Source organism: Phaethon aethereus (assembly GCF_964289735.1).
Source record: "Phaethon aethereus genome assembly, chromosome: 1".
Classification (NCBI taxonomy): domain Eukaryota; kingdom Metazoa; phylum Chordata; class Aves; order Phaethontiformes; family Phaethontidae; genus Phaethon; species Phaethon aethereus.
Window position 1 is genome coordinate 99,844,210 of NC_138575.1, and position 18,257 is coordinate 99,862,466.

Here is an 18,257-nt window from a genome sequence, read left to right on the forward strand (position 1 = left end):
ATTTCAGTCTAGTTGCAGGCTTGACCTTGTATTTATCTTTCAAGTCCTGCATATGTATGTTGCAGGGTCCAATGCTTCTACTCCATTAAGGGGAAATGGGCACCTTCCATACGATGCGATAATTGGAGCTTGCAAACTGCTCACGGGTGAGGAATAGACATGCTCTCAGCCTGCGACAGTGTCTTGATTTGTGTTTGGCAAGGAGCTTCGGTTAGCTCTGCGTTTGTATTTGGAATGAAGAGCAAATGACAGCTGCTAAGGCTTCCAGTCACTTGGTTCTTAAACTAAAATACAAATTTAAAATGTTTTTAGGCCAGCACGTGAAAGGTTGTGTTCTTTTTGGGCCTTCTGACCTGCACCATGCCGTCCGCTTGCCTCCCACGTGGCAACACGAGAAGGTCACTGCTGCTGCCTGTCAGGGTGGAAGCAGGTGCTCCTATCTGTGGCAAAGGTACGATGAACAGTAGCACACTTAAAGGTTGGAGCGTTGTAAGCGGCCTGCCCAGATTTTGGTCCTGGAAAAGCAATCCCTGAAGGACACAGGCTGCATGGGATCAGGTCTGGGCTTTATGAGAATCCTCTCCTTTGCTTCTGTATTGCATATGGTTTGCTGGCAGAAAGCGCGCCAGAGTGTGCTAGTCCTTAGGAGAGCGACTCTTGAAAAAGGAGTAAAGATGATGGCAAAGCTAAATCCCTAATCATAAAAAGCAGCATTTATTTAGTTAGGGGATTTGATCTTTTTTTGTTTGTTTGTAAACTGTTTTTGTTGGGGACAGATAAAAAATTGATATGATGAAATGTGTTGGTTTTCTTTCAAGGAGTCTGTCAATCCAGCACAAGACTTAAAAGATCCTGAGAATTAAAATGCACAATGTACCTCCAAGGTCATCTTGCGTATCGGGAATTCTGGCAATGATATCCACAGGGATTGGTTTCCAGTGATAAGTGCTAACTGTTTCTGCTGGCGAGCTGTCTCGAAGGTGGTCAACAACTTAGGAATCCCAGAAACACTTCTGGTCATGGCAGCCTTGGGAGCTGCCTTGCTTTGCAGACCAGAGTTGTCAGTGCATTCTGTTCTGTCCCACGAATAGGAAGGTCCTTCCTTCCTGAATTACTTTGCTTTTAATCCCAAACTCAAGGTGTTCAAACTATGCGCTTGCTTGGAACGTAACATTTTCAGAGCTGCCAAAGAAGCCCTTTTGCAGGTGAAGGAGAAGATACTTGCTTAAGTTAGCACTTTTTGGTTTTGAGGGTCTCTAGTTTTTAGATTTCTAATTAATGGGGAAGTCAGAATTTTTAAAACTAACGTCGTCTCCCAGTTCTGCTGTCTCTGCCACCAGGTTTGCACCGTGAAAAAGATGGCAATATTCCAGTGGCTTCCTTTTTCCCCTAACCTGACTAGTTCTCATGTGTAGAACATCTCCAGGTATCTTATGACAAAGCAGGGCCAGGAATAAAACCAAAGGTCTGCAGAGCACTTACCTGGCCCTGCAGCTCCCTGAAAAAGGTCCTGTGCTTGCACTGAGCTTGTACTGAACCTTAGCATCCTCTCTGCAACGCTCGAAAATGTGACATCACGGCGTAGGCGGATATGCGGGGACATCTTTCAGCAGCCCTTCAGAAGCTTCCTTGTGAAGGTAGGTGCTGTAAACTGTTTTACAGCTTTGGAAAATTTCCTGTTTGGTTGGTTTGTTTTTAACTTGTTTATGAAAGGTCCATTATTGCACAGTGGCACACCTGGGAAATGGAGCCTGGACTTCCCAGTTATTCTAATTGCTGGATAGCTTTGTCTGATGGGAATTGACCCAGCATACTTTGAAAGATAGTGCTTTGGGATGGCTGAAATACCAGGCTCTTTCTAAGGAGTGAATTGCCAAAGAGCAAATCTAACAAAGGTTAAGGGTTGCTCCGTAGCAGGGTAAGTTTTACTTTTCCCTCTGTGTTCCAGTGGGAAGACACTGAAAGCTGTCAAGTTACCTGGGTCTAAACATGGATAGTGAGCTAATTAATGTCAGTTTTGTTGTTGTTGGCAGCATTAGTTTATAGATTGACGAAGATTTTTAAATTTATAGGGTAATATGGTGGTTATCATAGCGCTTACAGGCACTACTTCAAGTATTGAAGCTTCGCCTCTATTTTTAGTCCTAAGTAAGTTCCAATCTTGTGTTGCCAAGAAAAAATAAGAGGAGAAAATCCATTGGAAGCAGTAGGTGAAGTGCTCTAATGGTAGTACCTTTGCTGCTGAAAACCTGCCCCCTTCTTCCACATCACATTCGTAGTCACCAGGCTTTAATATGCCTGTGTCCAGCAAAAGGAACTCCAGTTCCTTCAGGTCTTTGCTTTGTAGCCACATGTGCTTGCCATTTCTTAGCTTCTGGTTTTGGTGAGCTAAACAGACAATCTTTCTGAAATGATTAGTGTAAAGGCTCTGATTATCAGTCCTCTGGTTACTAGAGGGACTATTTAAATTTATGTCATTCTTTCACCACTTTTTCTGGAGAATGGTTGTCAGAACTGGATATGATATTCCCATGGCTGTTGCACCTCCCAGGTTTTATTCAGCCAAGGCCTTCGGGCACAGTGTCTTACCCAGCATCTGTGCCCACCTGCTTCCATCACCCTCTGCATTTTTTTTAACGTCTGCTTTTTCATAGGACAGAGTGCTACATTCTGAAAAGCACTTTTCTGACTATGGCTAGACTTTGGCTGCAGTGAGATACATTTTTGGCTGCTTTCAGGTTAGACTGCCTTCATGGAGTTTTCTTTATCTTTGTTGTTTACTCATCACAGCTTGCATCAGCTGGGATCTTCTTGGGAGTCCGGTCTTTTTTTGTGACTTCTAATAACATATTAAATAGTTCAGGCCTGAGAACACATTCTTGTACAAGCTGAATAAAAATATACACAACCATTAATGATTTTTCAGTTACAGTCATATTATAGGACCTACTAGTTAGCCGGCTTTAATCACTTTAATGTGCCATGTTGTTTCAGAATCACTTTAGTTCCCTAATTAACGTGTCATGCAGTAGCCAACTCTAACGTATTACAGAGCTTTTAGTAAATTGCATCAACACTGTCGCTTTAAAAAAAAAAAAATCGTTCCATTGTTTTTCCCCGGATTGATGGCACAGAAGCAGGCTTATGATTTGATTACTCATACTTTGGAAATACTGGGAGGGGGGCTGGCATTTTTCCAGCCCTCTGCAGCTTTCCTGGTTTCCAAAGCCTTATTAAAAATTGATATTGATGGACAAGCTTGCTTTTCAGCTTTCACAGTATGGAACAGTCCCTCGAGAACAGGTTGCATAGCCAACATCTGTGAAGGGGAGACCTCTGCTCTGCAGCTCGGGATAGTTAAATTACCCATCCCTGTCCCCCAGATAGGAAACAGGGTCAGAGGCGGATGCAAGGCTAGGAGGCTTTCATGAAATCTGATTGCCAGCGAGCACTGAACACCCTGGTGTGACCAGAAACAGCCAAGCAACCCAGGTAGCTCCCTTCTAAACAGAAGAACGCAAAAAGATCTGAAAGTGCAAAATAAAACTTCTTATTCTGTGTGGGACCGGCCAAAGAGTGTGAGGCCCGGCCCTTAACAGTTGCTTGGATGGAAAGGATGTCAAATTTGTGTGCTGCCTTTTACTGTTGCAGCTGCACTTTACTCCTCCTCCGATCTCCGGGCTTGGTTTGCAATCTTGGTTCCTGCGCGTTTGCTGTGCCTTCAGCAGCGCGTTCGCTGGGATGGAAAAGTGCTCAAGCGGTGGCCCTGTCACGTAGCATGCTCCGAGTTATGTAAGCAAGTGTTTCATAGGGTTTTAAAACTACCAGCGCAGAGAAGAGAAAGCACTAAATGAAATGCCAGTGGAGGACAGCAATGAATTAGGTCAGCTATTAAATTTTTCATCTCTTGAGTCTGCTCAGGCCCAGCAGCGTCCAAAGCAGTATAAATCTGAGAATTCATGGTCTTAAAATGAGTAAGTAATGGATGAAGAGACCATTAGGAGATAGATATACAAGGAACTGTATTCCTTTACCCCTTTTTATTTCTTTTAAATGCAGCAGAAGGACTTTTGTTGGCAAAGCTGATTGTGAATCCACCTCAGGTTCATCAACCTCCTTTCATATCAAGCTAAACATGAATCATTTGCCAAAAGGGAACTACCTCATAGCAGGGTGGATAATACAGCATGGATGAAAGACATTTGACAAAGTCTGGTGCAACCCAGAGGGGACCAAAATGATTTTATTTAATAAACCTGTACGAATCAGAACAGAAGAAAAGTCCCTTGTCTTACCTTTCCTTCTCTCCCCTCCTATCACCGCAGTGGTATAATCAAAATTTAAACTACTGTACATGGGCATAGCTCCCTTGCTGTCACTGAAGGGATGCTGACTCATACCAGCAGAAAATATGATCCTCATGTTTTATAGTAGGTTTGCTAGTTTTCGGTGATTTCCCCTTGGTTTCAGTGGTTCAAGTTGTTTTCTCAGGACGCTATTGCACTATTTGATAGCTTAATATATACTAATGATAGGGTAATAATGGTATTCTACTACCTGCCTTCTCTTCCTTGACTTTTCATCCTATTGCCCCCTTGTTGAAACTTTCTATCAGCTCTCCAACGGGGAAGAGGAGAAACTGTTTTTCACGCTCTAAGCCTGTTAGCATCGCGATGCAGAACGGGGAGAAAAAGGTTTTCCTTCTGCTTTGGGAATAAAAACAAAGGAGATGAGATGCGCAGCGATTTCTGTTACGTTCGTTTAAGCGAGTGAAGTCTGGTGAAGTCCCTCTGTCTGTGTTCCTGGCCATCTGGCACAGGGGGGCTCGGTGCCGTCCGGGCTGATGCGGACTAGGTGGAGGGAAGCGGAGCCTGCAGGGCCCGCAGCGCGAGGCGGGGGGAAGGTGCGTGCGAACAGGCTGCAGATGGGCGAGACGGGCGGCATCCCCAGGCGGTGGCTGAGGAGGCAGGCCTCTCCCATGGCTCTTAGCAACGCCCCTGCTTTGACCCTCCTCATCTGTGAGGGAAATCAGATCAATACACTGTTCTTCAGACCACGATGCTGCAGCGGCAGCAGGGCGTTGTGGCAGCCTTCGTCTCTTAAATTCATCAACGCTTTTCAGTTCGCTGGTCTCTGGATCTCCATCCCTGCATCTCTGCTGAGGAAGAGGCTGACTGCGTCTTTAATCGGATTGCTTGAGCTCCCATGTACAGCATTCTTCTTGTTAGCAAGTATTAGGTAGGCAATTTTAAAGTGCTTTTGGATTTGCAGCCAGCTTTAACATTGATCTGAGAACTCTATTGTATTCTCTGTAAACATAGCAGAAGCCTCTCTTTAAAACCTACTCTGTTTTAAACCTTGCTTATCTTCTGGTTTTGTGGTTGGGCGGGGGGATTTCGTTTTTTTCCTCCTTTTTTTTTAAAAAAGGTTGTAGCCTATTTGTGCTTTTGGAAAAGGATTTTCCCTCGCTGACCCCTCCCCTGTTCTGCAGAACAGCTATAACCGGTGCCATACAGTTGCTTTCAGTGTTGATGAACATCTGTTCAACTGTCTAACGTATGGGGCAGGCTGCTCACTCTTGTAGTCTTTAATTTTCTGGTGCATACTTCAGCGCTGCGGATCAGGACTCAACCCACTAAGTTCTGCTTTGGTTCCAGAGATGGCTAACAGAGGACCAAGCTATGGCTTAAGCCGAGAAGTTCAGGAAAAGATTGAACAGAAATATGACCCGGAATTAGAGTCTAGGCTGGTGAACTGGATTATTGTACAGTGTGGAGAACAGATAGAGCACCCTCCTCCTGGAAGGCAACATTTTCAGACCTGGTTGATGGATGGAACGGTAAGTGTTTTGTCCAGTTACACACTTGCATGGGTCTATACGGAGAGTATCCCTGTTTTCTGTCTTTATCCAGCTAAATTGGTCAGAGCTCATGGCCAGTGCAGAAATATATGCATCTGATTTATTTCCTTTTGACCAGGAATCTTAATCTCAGAAGATAATTATTCTACTAGTGCGCTAGGATTAGCACGGTACTTATGATTCTTATGAGTCATGCACGTTATATATGAGTATGACTCATTCCTTCAGCACCTTTTCTCATACAGTTAAACAAGATCTGTTTTAAAATCATCTGTATACTTTTCTCCTTAAGAAATAATCAGTGTTGCCAGGGAAAGGTGAAGAAATATAGAAAATTTGCAGGATTGGATTATGTCATAACTGTTTTCTTCTTGGGAATAATCCTGTAGCTAAAACATTGTACTCCATTGGTTTATTGAACAACAGGCAGATGCTGCTGTTTGCAGTGGGATGTAAGAATACGCTAATCATTGAATCTCTGCCAAAGTGACTTTAACAATATTTCAATTGACATTGCTTATTTTTTTGGCTCGGGCGTGTGGTTTCTTCTCTGTCAGTTGTTATATAACCTTTACCAGTGATTGCTTTGTTGCTTCTAGCAGATTAGGATTTATATGGTCAGGCTATTGCCATCAGTTAATGAAAGCTTTAATGCATTTTTAATATAGTTTGATTATTATCAATTCACTTTTTTGTTTTCAGTTGAAGAAACTGTGTCCCTGACAGAAACTGGCCAGGTCAAAAGCATTTTGCAGTATCATTTCATGTGCAGAAATTGCCTTCCAGTTTGGTGACTGCTTTCTAATTTTGTTTCTCTATTTATCTCTCAGCTGTTATGCAAGTTAATAAACAGTTTACATCCAAAGGGAAATGAGCCCATTGCAAAGATCTCTGAATCAAAAATGGCTTTCAAGCAGATGGAACAAATTTCTCAGTTCTTAAAAGCTGCTGAAATCTACGGAGTAAGAACAACAGATATTTTCCAGACAGTGGATTTATGGGAAGGTAAAAATAATAAACTGGAAGTCAGCTTGCAGCCTTCATTTTACTTTGCTTTGATGTGTTGTAATAGTCCATTTTGCCTAAGACATATTCTCCAATGTAATTATCTTTTGTTTCTGTTTGCCTTACCTCATTACCATGTTCTTCCAGTGGTGCATTATCTCCTCTGAGGGATTTATAGTGCCCTGAGGGCATAACGGAGCCTTTCCAAGCTCGTGTGTTATCCATGAGCCCATCATTCGAATAGAAATCCGCAGACCTAATAAAACAAATGTTTTCTATGCCAATTATTTCCAAGTAAATAGCTTCTAATAGCAAATACAGAAAACCCTTATTTTCTGATGATGAGATTTTACTGCAGTTTTCAAATCATAAGCAAAGCTTAAATTAGAGCTATAAAATGCATTCCCAGGAGCATAAATGCCTCTGTGGAGCTTATGAGCAGCGAGAAGCAAAACTCACTGCTAACACAGTGTTAGCTGAGCATCTCTTGCTAAGGATACAGTCTTTTCAGAGAGGTCACTATGGCAACAGCAAAAAAATTCAGTGTCCCTGTGGTTTTGCAGTAACCCAGGCGAAAGCTATCTCCATCCCATGCTCGAAGTGGAAACTGCGCGTTCTAGTTCCTGAAGAGCTGCGTCATTTGTGCGTTCGTACGGCTGTTTATGCCCACTTCTGTGGTAATGCGTCTCTTCCTGATGCTCTAACCAAATACGCGCTATACCCTGCATCCCTCTGGGCAAGGAGACGCCGAACGCTTTGTGTGAGGGCTCAAAACAAGGACAGCTGCAGGGTAGCGAAAGGGTCAAAGACCTGCCATGAGAATGAAACAGTGGAAAGAGGAAGGCAATCCATTGAGATAGCTGGTTTGTGTAGGAACACACATGGAGCAAAAAAAGTGGGGCCTGTTTTCACAGGCTGTTGGGATGTGTGGAAGAGATCGCTCCTCTGAAGGGCAGTTCAAGGAATGAAAGCCTAGGAAGCTCTTTGTGGGTAGGTTGGAAGGGAAGGATATACCGACAGCTGGAGTTACTGGGACCTGTGATGTTCTCAGGGTGCCAGATTTGCTTGACAGATCCTTCCTTTGGGCGCACAGGCAGGATTGTTCCTTCCAGTTCAGTCTTTAGTGTTTCATCCAATCTACCTTTAAATGTCTTAAATGAAGGGATCTTCACTTCCCTAGAGTAACACCCTTCCCCCTCCCCTCAGCCTAGCAGGCTGTTGAAAGAAGCTCCATCTATCTTGTAAGGGATGATAATAGCTCATTTCAGATGCTGTTCTTCGCAGTCTTTTGCATCTCATAATGGCTTCACACCACGCAAATGAAAGTTTGGTACATTGATCCTTACGATGAAAAGGACTTGCTTTGAAGACGAAAAGCTCCTAATGATGGTGGCTCTCTTCTCATTTCTCTTCCTTTCACTCATCACCTTTTCTCAACAGATGCGAGGAAAAAAAGGCTGGTAACTGCCAGAGGACAGAAGTCAAAGCACAGCTCACAACCTAGGAAGGGAGACATACAAGACTTTTCTCCACTGTTATTTTAGGACTTCCCAAACCTGAGCTGTGTCTCCTCACTTTCCCACTCCCTTTTCATCCCTCAGGCTGCTCATTTTGGTGCTGAGATGGAACAGTACGTCTCTCTGGCAGCGAGTCGCTGCAAGCTTTTTGTGTCTAACCGTAACTCTGACCTCTAGCATCTGTGCTGCTTCGGGGCTGAATTGTCTGAACCGGGGTGCGTTAGCTGCATAGAAAGGACACTCTCTTTTTCCCTATTTCATCATTACAGCACTCCTACACTTCACACCATAACCTCTTTAGAAAGAGAGGAGATGTCAGTGTGTGTTCGCAGGGAAAGAAAAGTATGTGTGACTGAAAAACAGCTTTTGTTTGGCACCGATTGTTTTCCGAGAGCTTTTGCTTTGTAATGATTAATGAAAATGTTTTAGGATGCAATATGCTGTTGGCTGTTTCAAACTCACTCAGTCCATCTGGTGCATTCTTCTTCACCTCCGCAACTTCTTGGTCCCGGAGAAGCATCACCTCTCTTTTGGTCCCTTCTTACATAAATGCACCGTGCTGAGCAGCTTTCCCTCATCCATGCCCAGCATGCTATGTTCACCGCTTTTTACAGATACCTCCCCAGTATATTCCCAGGCAGGCAAGAGGCAGCTGTCCCTCTGGGTACAGCCTTTACACAAAAGCATTTCAGGAGCGCTATGCAGAGCAGTTCTCCGTCTTTGGGTTTGGACCTTCCCCTTTCTGGACCTGGAAAAAAATCCTTCCCGCCAGCTTTCCTCCAAAGAGAAAGGCTTTCCATAAGAAGTGACCAGAGGCCCTTTCCTCCTTGTTCGGGCAGTGCAAGGTCCTCTACGAGGCTGGGCTGTCCAAAGCACGCTGCAGAGGAGGCTGAGGATGCAGAAGAAATGCCGTGGGTCCCCGCAGCGTCATTCAGGGAGGCTGAGGCTGGGGCCCGGGCAGGCGGCCCACACGGACAGCCGTGAGCCCGGAGCTGCGGGAAGGCACCGACTGCAGTCTTCTGCAACGGCAGCGTCCAGCCTGGCTTTAGAGGGTGCCCATTATCCCTTCTGTCAGGTGGCTGCAGCGTTAGGTGACTTTCTCAGCGGAAATTTAAAATTTTTCACAGCCCCTTTTTATGCTGGCCACGGAGCCCCATGTCCCCCTTTGCTGGAAGAGGGCAAATACCACCAGACCACGCGGATTTGGGGGCCTTCCCTCACCCGCGGCATCCTCCGTACGCAGCAAGGAGGCTCTGCAAAGCAGGGCCGTGGCCGTGGCTTTGTTTTGGCACGTGGCACTCGGCTCCCACTCGGGCTGCTTTTCCCCTGCAGCCTCTCCCGCTCGCCGCTGACAAAGCAAGCGGAGCCGCGGGCAGCACCTGGGGGGCTGCCCGATGGCTCCGCGCGGCCGGCGGTCAGACTCGGCTGCCCCTCTTGTTGTTTCTTTCCCTTTTTCCTCCCCTCGCCCTCGTTATTCGGCTCATTCACTTTTAAATCCTCCTTCGCGTCCCTCTTCAACCCAGCCGGTCACCGCGCTCCTCGTGACGCGGGGGGTCATCCCGAGGACATTGCCCGTGGCATCTGTTCCGGCACCTCTGCTGTGGCGGGGGGGGGCTGCGGGCGCTCCCGCTTCGCGCCCTTCCGCCGGCGCCCGCGTGCGGGGTGTCGGCTCTCCGGCTGCCCTCCGAAGCGAGGAGCCCGTCTGCTGCGCTTCGCCCCCACAGACACAGTAAAAGAGGGTTCGGGGTGGCTGACCTTTTATTTTCTGAGCCAACGGTCCCCTGCAGGTAGGATTGCCGTGAACTTTAACAGGCTGTATGGCAGCCACGGCTGGAAGCTGCTGGATGTCTTCAGCTTTAGGGAGCCTTCCCCACTCCAGCCGGCGTGTCACGCAGTTGGTTTGCATGAACCAAAGCCCTGAACTGCGTCTGCCTGTAATCAGGGCGATGCGTGGCATAAACACAGAAGGTGCAGCATGCGCTTCCCTCTGCGCTCTGGCTGACCCGCCGTGATTTTCATTAATATTGACCCACTGGAGGTATTTCTGAAACCTGCCGTCATCATCATCATGTCTCTAGTATCTCACGTTTTTATGGATTACTTATTTCCCATGTGAAGAACTTCTTACAGTCAAAATCAGATCTGCTAACGAGATAAATTATGTTAGGAAAGAGGAAGAACTGGAACAGAAAGAAAGGGAAGGGCGTCATAGGAACACTTATGGAACGATTTCAGAAGAACGGAGAGGCAAAAGGCAGATTTCCAATAACTTACCGCTTCACATGATTGGAAATACGTGCTGCAAATCATTTTTGCTAGAAAGCTTTCCAAAAGTTAACATGTCTGGATTGGGTAATGGGCTAGAGTCTGTCTGACTCTGACGTCTTTATGTTCCCTGCCCTTTTTACACCAAATGACAAAGTGCAGGGCAAGAACCAAGAAAAAAGGAGCAATCTTAATTTTTTAAAAATTTCCATGTCTCCTTTGGGTTTTGTTTGTTTGTTTTGTTTTGTTTTAATTTGCTGGAGGAATCAGCAGAAGACGTTGACCAAAAAGGAAAATGTATATATTATCCTCTTTTGGAAGGAGAGACAGGAGGGGATAGCATTTTTTAAATGCAAACCTCTATTGAAAATAAGCCTATGTTTCAAAGGTGTAAGGCGTCCTCTCGGAAACCTGGTGAATTTTCAGCTAGGTGGAAGGTGTGCAAGTGATAGGCAATTTCACCCTTCCCAATACAGATGGGATAAATAATCCCCTGAGAAGCTTTTCTCTCGCTGTTGTTTATGGAGGGAACATAAAGAACTAGTGATGACCAGATATGTAACTTTTACTTGGCTAAAGATGAGATGAGCCCTGACTTTTTGAAACGAGGAATGAAGTGAGGTGACATGGGGAGGAAGTGGAGGAATAGCGGACTGGATGGCAGGAACTGAAGGTATGGACCTGCAGAGCGTTGATTTTTTGGCAGGCTGAGAAAGGAAGCCAGTAGGAGGGATTTGGGAGGCGATTTGATGGTTAAATTGGGAAAGACTGATACGAGTTACCTGCACTGGAGCTCTCCAGGACTGCTGTAAGGACTGTTAGCACAGGGACTGTGGGGAATTGCAGGGTTTAAATGGTGGGATCAGTCTCAGCAGTTTACAGCTGAAGACACTGGGACACAGCACTGTTATTTAACACACTGGTCTCCTTCAACCACATTTTACTGAGTATGTAATGTTTACCGTTCTTTGTACACCAAAGTGATCTCTTAGGAGAAAATTTTGCCAAAGGGATTATCTAGAAGGCCTTAAAATAGCCAGAGGCCTGTAAACCTGGAAACGCCTGAATTGTCAAGCTGCACTTTAACGCTGTCCCTTTGACGACTTTTAATAAGCCCTTGCGTGTCAATACCTGCATTTCAGCAATGGTGAAATGGCATTTATGATGCTATTAATGCACTTTTTCAGGGGAGCCGAGTGAGTTAGTTAATACATTGGATAAGGCTGTTTGTTGGTGTGCCAAGCTATTTGCTGTGCAAGGATTTCTTACATCAATTTCACTGTTTGGCTTTCTAGGGAAGGACATGGCAGCAGTGCAGAGAACCTTAATGGCTCTCGGCAGTTTGGCAGTCACCAAGGATGACGGCTGCTACAAAGGGGATCCATCCTGGTTTCACAGGTAAAGTCCAAAGCACAGCTGGTCACAGCTGTCTTCCCCGGTAAGCTGGTAATACCATCTGCCTTTAGGCTTTAAGGAAAATTATTGGGAAAGGAAGGGAAGAGTCTTTCCAAAGTTTCCTTGTAATGGAGAGATTTTCTCTCCGCAATCTAGAAGCAAAGACCCAACCAGGCTGCAACATTTTCTACCCTTCACCGTTTCCCAGCGATATCGGCATCGCTGCTAGGCCCACGCCTTGCCCTGTCTTGTCGGCCCGAAGTTGCCCCAGGGCTGCTGGGGAGGACCCTGTGGGAGCTGTGCCTGTTCTCGTGTAGCCCCCCCGCTGGTGCCACCTCACCTGTCCCTCCTGCCCCACGGCCGGGAGAGCGCGACCGCTACCGGGACGAGTAGCGTGGCCCCAGCTCTGGTTTTCTCCTGGAAGCACCCCTTTTGAACGAGGCCGTTGCAGGCTGCGTTGCTGCGGGCGCGGGCGCGCACCCCTGGGGACACTACTGGGTGGGTGGTTTTTGGTCGCGCACGCGCCCTGCTCCAGCCGACTGCGTAGCGTGTCCGTCTTGCTGCGTGAGGGGCCCGCACTGATCACTGAAGAAGGGACATAGTTTTCTTGTCCACTGATGTTATCCCTGGCTCTTATTCCCTAGAAGAAGAGCAACGATGCTTAGGAAATTCAGCCACCAGTTTTGATGGTGTTCCTCCGTTTAGCAGCTTCGGTTAATCCTCCATATCCGTGTATGAAGAAAAGGGAACGAACATGGCAGCAGCCATGCAGATATGTCTGTCCCAAGAGTAGCTGGCAGGAAGAGTGTACTTTTGCCTCACATCAGGTAACAGACAGAAAGACTAATGAAGACAAGACTGTCATGGATGTCTGCAACCCCCCATATAGTGACCCTTTTACCGAGCAAAGAGACGGCATGAAGCCGCTTTCCATTTTTTTATCAAACAAAAAATGATTTCATTTTCTAGTGATCTTTTTTCTTGGGGAGTACCACTTATCTGTGGATAATTCTCTGTCTTGGCAAAGCTGTTTGTTTGCTCTGAAACTCTATTTGTTTTGGCTAGGGAGGCAGAGAAGCAGGGACAGGAAGAAAAAGAAATCTTCCCACAGTTCAGCCCTCCTGCCCCACAGGCCTATTACTGACATGAGATTCTGCCATCCAAGAGTATTTCTTATGCTGAAATGTCTGAGGCACGTTAGCAAAAAGAGTGCTGGCTGCTTGTCTTTGTTTTTTTTGAATTTTCTGATCTCTAGGTACAGCTCAACAAAAGTAAAAGCAAACTTCACTGGGTTTGTCTTAAACATTGAACTGGTTTAACTGAAGCTAAGGGAGGCTTGAATTTTGGGTGAATAAGTGCAAATTCCTATGCATTCTTCATATGAAATTAGTTTAAATTAACTTAGTACAGTGCACAAATAGTCTTGTATTTATGGAATATAATTGGGTTTAAAATTGAGTTCAAATCCAGTTACATGCTTTAATATAAACCAGACATGAAATCACTGTGACCCAGACAGGCTTATTTGTTTTACGTAACTAAAACAAAGTCCTACATGGAAAAATTAATTTTCATCTGGACTCTTAATTGTGGGTGGGAACAGTTTTCACTGGCATAAATGAAGATGTGATCACCTCCTCGTCTCTGCTAGCTGTCTGTCCTGCCCATGCTTCTTGGGTAGCCAATCCATATCTATTACAGCCCCTGAAATACCATTTTATAGCCCTTGCCTTAAGGAAAAACTGGTGTTTTTTCCATAAGGAAATAACACTGCAGATCAGGAGCTGTTTTCTGAGCAGCTTACCCAGCCCTTAAGGCAGATCAGGCCCCCTCACTGCCACCCAGTGTTAGTCCTGAGTCAGGGCTTTCAGGATGATTCTTAATCGCCTTAAGTTAAATTGAAAGAAGTCAAGATTAAATGGAATAACAGTATCCATGCAGGGATCTACAGCGATTAAGATACCCCCACACTTGAGGTCAGCCATTTAACTTGCCGTTGCCAGTGTCTCAGATACCCAGTCCCATCAGGCCCCATTCCCCCTTCCTTGCATGCCCTAGCAAGGGTCATGGATCCATGGCTGTTTGTCATCTTGTGGTTTGGCAACCACAAGCACTGGTGCAAAGGTGGCACAAAAAGTTAACAGATCTGGTGGGCTCAGTCTGCAGTAAAGGTGATGCCAGGTGATGGCAGACAGGCCAAACAGAACTTGACATAGTGTGAGACATCGAGGGGAATAGACTTGCCCTCACCTCTGGGCCATTTCCACCAACCTAAAAGCAAAAATGTAAGTACGTGTTGTCATCTGTAAGATCATCATATACTAAATGCGGTGCTTATGATGGTAAAAATAGCACTGTATGATCCAAACTGCATATGTAATCAACTTTTATTAGCATATACAGGATTCCCTTTAGTCTCTCTTTTTATTTCTTCTTTGCAGTTCTCATTTTTTTCCTGTTCAGAGTTACATTTCAACTTTCTGTGGGATTACTCCACAACACAGCTGAAAATTCTAGGAAGAAAGAGGAAAAAAAAATAATAGAATGCATTCCTGTGATTTTAATTAAAATAAAGACAGACACTGAACCTGCGGTTGAACTAAGTAATAGGTGTAGTTCTAAAAACAACCTCTCGTGGGGATCCTGGCAGTAGTTTGGTGCCTGTGTAAGTATTCTGAAAAAGAAATGAAGCAGCTGGGGGGGCGGGGGTGTTGCTTTCTGAGGCACCCGCAGTTCTGCGTGCCTCCCTCCGAAACGACAAGAGCTGTGGGGTCCGAGAGCCTGTGGTGGGCTTCTATAAGCCCTCTTGCTAGTCTATACGTTAACACTGGAGACCCGTTCTGAAAAACGGCAGGTCAGTACTGGTTTCCCGTGGATCTTTCTCGCTTTTGCTGGGCTTTCACGCCAACACGGGTTCTCCTGCAATGTCCTGGTCACCCTCAGCCTAGCGAAGAGTGTAAGTGCGTGCTGCTTTGGATTCGAGCCAGGGTGCTCAGCACGGTACAGGATCGGACCCTCACAGAGGGGATCGCGTTGATGGTTTTCAGTCGTGGCAGGCGCCTCATCTGGCGTTCTCATCTAGGGGTGGGGTGGGCAGCGCAGGGAACTGTAACGCTGTGCCATATTGCAGGGGAACCTGATCCCGGGACAAACAGACACAGCAGGGAGAAAGATTGTACCTGGGTGGGAGTAGAGCCTGGCTGATGGAAAGCCTCCCTCGGTCTGGGGCTCTGCTGATCCGTACAGCTTATTTGGTAGCAACAGGCTGATCCTTCTCCCTTGCAGTTTGCTTGTTTTTCCCACCTTGTATAAAGGAAAGATCAATTCCAGATGAACTCTTGCAAGGCAGCAAAGTACAAACTTTTGTGGTGCTTCTTAAACCACCACTTTGGCCCTCAGTGCTCTTCTCAGGGAAAAGAGGCTCCTTTTAAACTCCGACAAAGGTTCATTGATCCAAAGGGCTTTTGAGACCAGGGACACTGAACAAAAGTGGTCAGTGTGTTTTGACAGAAGATAAAGGGCCGTCATACAGTTGAGACGCAGGTGCAAAGGGCAAAGTCTATTGCTTAGCGGAGAGAGTTCTGGAAATGGCAACAGAGCAATTGTTCTGTCCGCTCTGCAAAAAGACGAGCAAGTCACTTCGCTGTCCCGTTGTTTCTCCGGGTACATTCAGCTCTTATTTACTCCACTGAGTTAAATTAATCACAGAATCACAGAATCATTAAGGTTGGAAAAGACCTTTAAGATCATCAAGTCCAACCATCAACCCAACACCACCATGCCCACTAAACCATACCAGTTTGTACTGTTGCTCTAGATGGGTATCAACTTGTATTACAGCACAGGTAAGGGTCTCATTGATCAGATCTACAGCTGTTAAGAGCTATAGGACTTAACACAAATTAACCCTATCATGTGTGTTATATACAGCACTACATAAATATTTTACCTGTCATAGCTGTTGGGGAAGTCCGTTGAGGGTCTGGAATAAGAGGTACAGTGAAAGTCTGAAGTGTTGTAGCTTTGGCTACAGCATTACTTCTAACTGCAGAAAAGCAATTAGCCCAGACCGTATTGTCCAGCCCATGGGATGGTGCAAATGAAATATTGTGTTCCAGGGGACACATCTGTCAACATGAGCCAATTTCAGATTGCTTTTCACGATCCTCTGGGCATACGCAGAATGATGGTATGTGTGTATGATGTTGCTTTTTTTGTGTGTATCTGGACAGGAAAGCACAGCAGAATCGACGAGGATTTTCAGAAGAGCAGCTTCGTCAGGGACAGAATGTAATAGGCCTTCAGATGGGCAGCAACAAAGGAGCATCACAGTCGGGTATGACAGGCTATGGGATGCCAAGGCAGATTATCTAAAAGCATCTCTGTCTGTAGAGAAAACACTCCTTCTGCCGCATGGTCTGTTAAAAAAAAAAAAAAGGCAAAAAAAAAGCTCATCGGTTCCCTTTCTGCCTGGTTTTCACTAGTTAGTGCTCTGTAAGGTTTGGGATATTTTTGGTTTGGTTTGGTTTGTTTGCAGCTGCAAGAGTTCACCTAGGAACTTGGGTTTTCGTGGTGGTGTGTGTCAGTTCACAGCACGTGCGCACTGCTGCCTCCTACTTTTCACTTCTGAACTATGCAAAGACAATTATTCTGTATTAATTTATTTGCAAAGTGTCATCTTCCATATTTGTCTCACACCGCACTTGTATTTCAACCAGTAACCTCGTTCTTCAATTCAGTGATGATAGTTTGACCTAAGAATAAAGACAAATTAAAGACACCTCGTAGACTCGTTATTTAAAGGAGGTAAATGCAATTAAAACCAATGGCCACATGGTACAGTGCCGGGGAGTTAAATGTTTTGAATGGTCCATCTGTCTCGTCTGAAACCCAGAGCCCTCTCTGAGTGACCCCTTGCTATAGTGTTTACAGTCTGTGGCACATGTTCAGTTTAGTGTTTGTCTAAAGGCACACCCAACATATTTTCCTAAAAAGAAGAAAAGGTGTATTATCCATTGAGTCTGATTCATGTAGTCCCACCCAGTTTAGCACAGATTTCCCTTGACCTAGTGTGCTGGGTTGACTGCAGCCGGCACACTTGTGGATCAAGCGAAAATCGGTTTAACAGGGAAAGCAAAAGCCGTGTGTGAAACCAAAGCAAAATAAGGAATTAATCCTCTACTTCCCACGGGCAGGCAGACGTCCCGCCACCTCCTGGAAGGCAGGGCCTCAACATGCACGATGGGTGCTTGTTACCACAGACATACCCCCTTCCTCCTCCTCTTCCCTGAGCTTTTGCTGCTGAGCACGACACCAGATGTGTGGGATGATACCCCTTTGGTCGGCTGGGGTCAGCTCTCCCAGCTGTGTCCACTCCCAGCTTCTTGCCTGCCCCTGGCTGTGGAGGCAGCATGAGAAAGGGAGAAGACCTTGACGCCGTGCAGGCACTGGTTTAGCAACAGCCACCAGACTGGTGTGTTACCAGTCACAAATCCAAAGCACAGCACCCTACGGGCTGCTGGAGAGAAGGTTAAGTCCACCCCAGGCAGACCCAGCACACCCGGCAGCAGGTGGGTCTCCAAACACAGGGAATTCTTCACCATGAGAGTCTATCAGACAGAGGTGGGAACAGGCTTTACCTTGTGATAGTTGATAGTACGTACGAGATGCTACAAAACAAGGTGTGCTTTAAATGCAAAGGAAGAAATAGAAGAAAAGTGCCAGAATGCTTCTGACCTGGAAAACGCCCATAGCTCAAATTGAAATAATCTGTTGTGCTCACCTGTGGTGGGCTGTAAAAGCGGCTGGTCGTTCATTTTGGGACAGTTTGCTGGAGAGTCAGTAGAACTGCTTGCTGACATGGTCGCCTGGCCACAGCAGCTTGCCAGAGCAGGTTCACCCGCTAGCCAGCGCAGGTTGCCTCACGGCTGTGTGGCACGTACGTACACTTGGGGGCTGCACGCTGCTTTCTCTGCAGGGTTCTCCTCCTGTTGCTGTCTCTGCCGGCCTCGCTCGCAAAGCCCCATCACTTCTCCCCCACAGGCAAGGAGGAAGGGAAACAGGCTACTTGGACTCGGTGGGCTTTTATTTTTTTTTTAAATTCGTGACAGACTTCCAAAAAGGCCTGAAAATGTAATATCTGGGCAGGTAACAAATGACGGGTAATCTCTTCTGACAGCTGTCTGAGTGCCTACATGCATAGGTGGGAGTGATTT

General features: G+C 46.0%; 1 protein-coding gene across 1 annotated transcript; it reads left to right on the forward strand.

The window, feature by feature from the left end:
• Positions 1 to 5,659: 5,659 nt before the first annotated feature.
• TAGLN3 (transgelin 3) lies at positions 5,660 to 16,775 on the forward strand (the record flags this gene model as incomplete). The annotated part of the gene is made up of 4 exons (XM_082003559.1): positions 5,660 to 5,839; positions 6,691 to 6,865; positions 11,943 to 12,045; positions 16,275 to 16,775. 4 exons carry the CDS (start codon positions 5,660 to 5,662, stop codon positions 16,414 to 16,416), a joined length of 600 nt encoding a protein of 199 aa, XP_081859685.1. The 3' UTR covers positions 16,417 to 16,775.
• Positions 16,776 to 18,257: the final 1,482 nt, after the last annotated feature.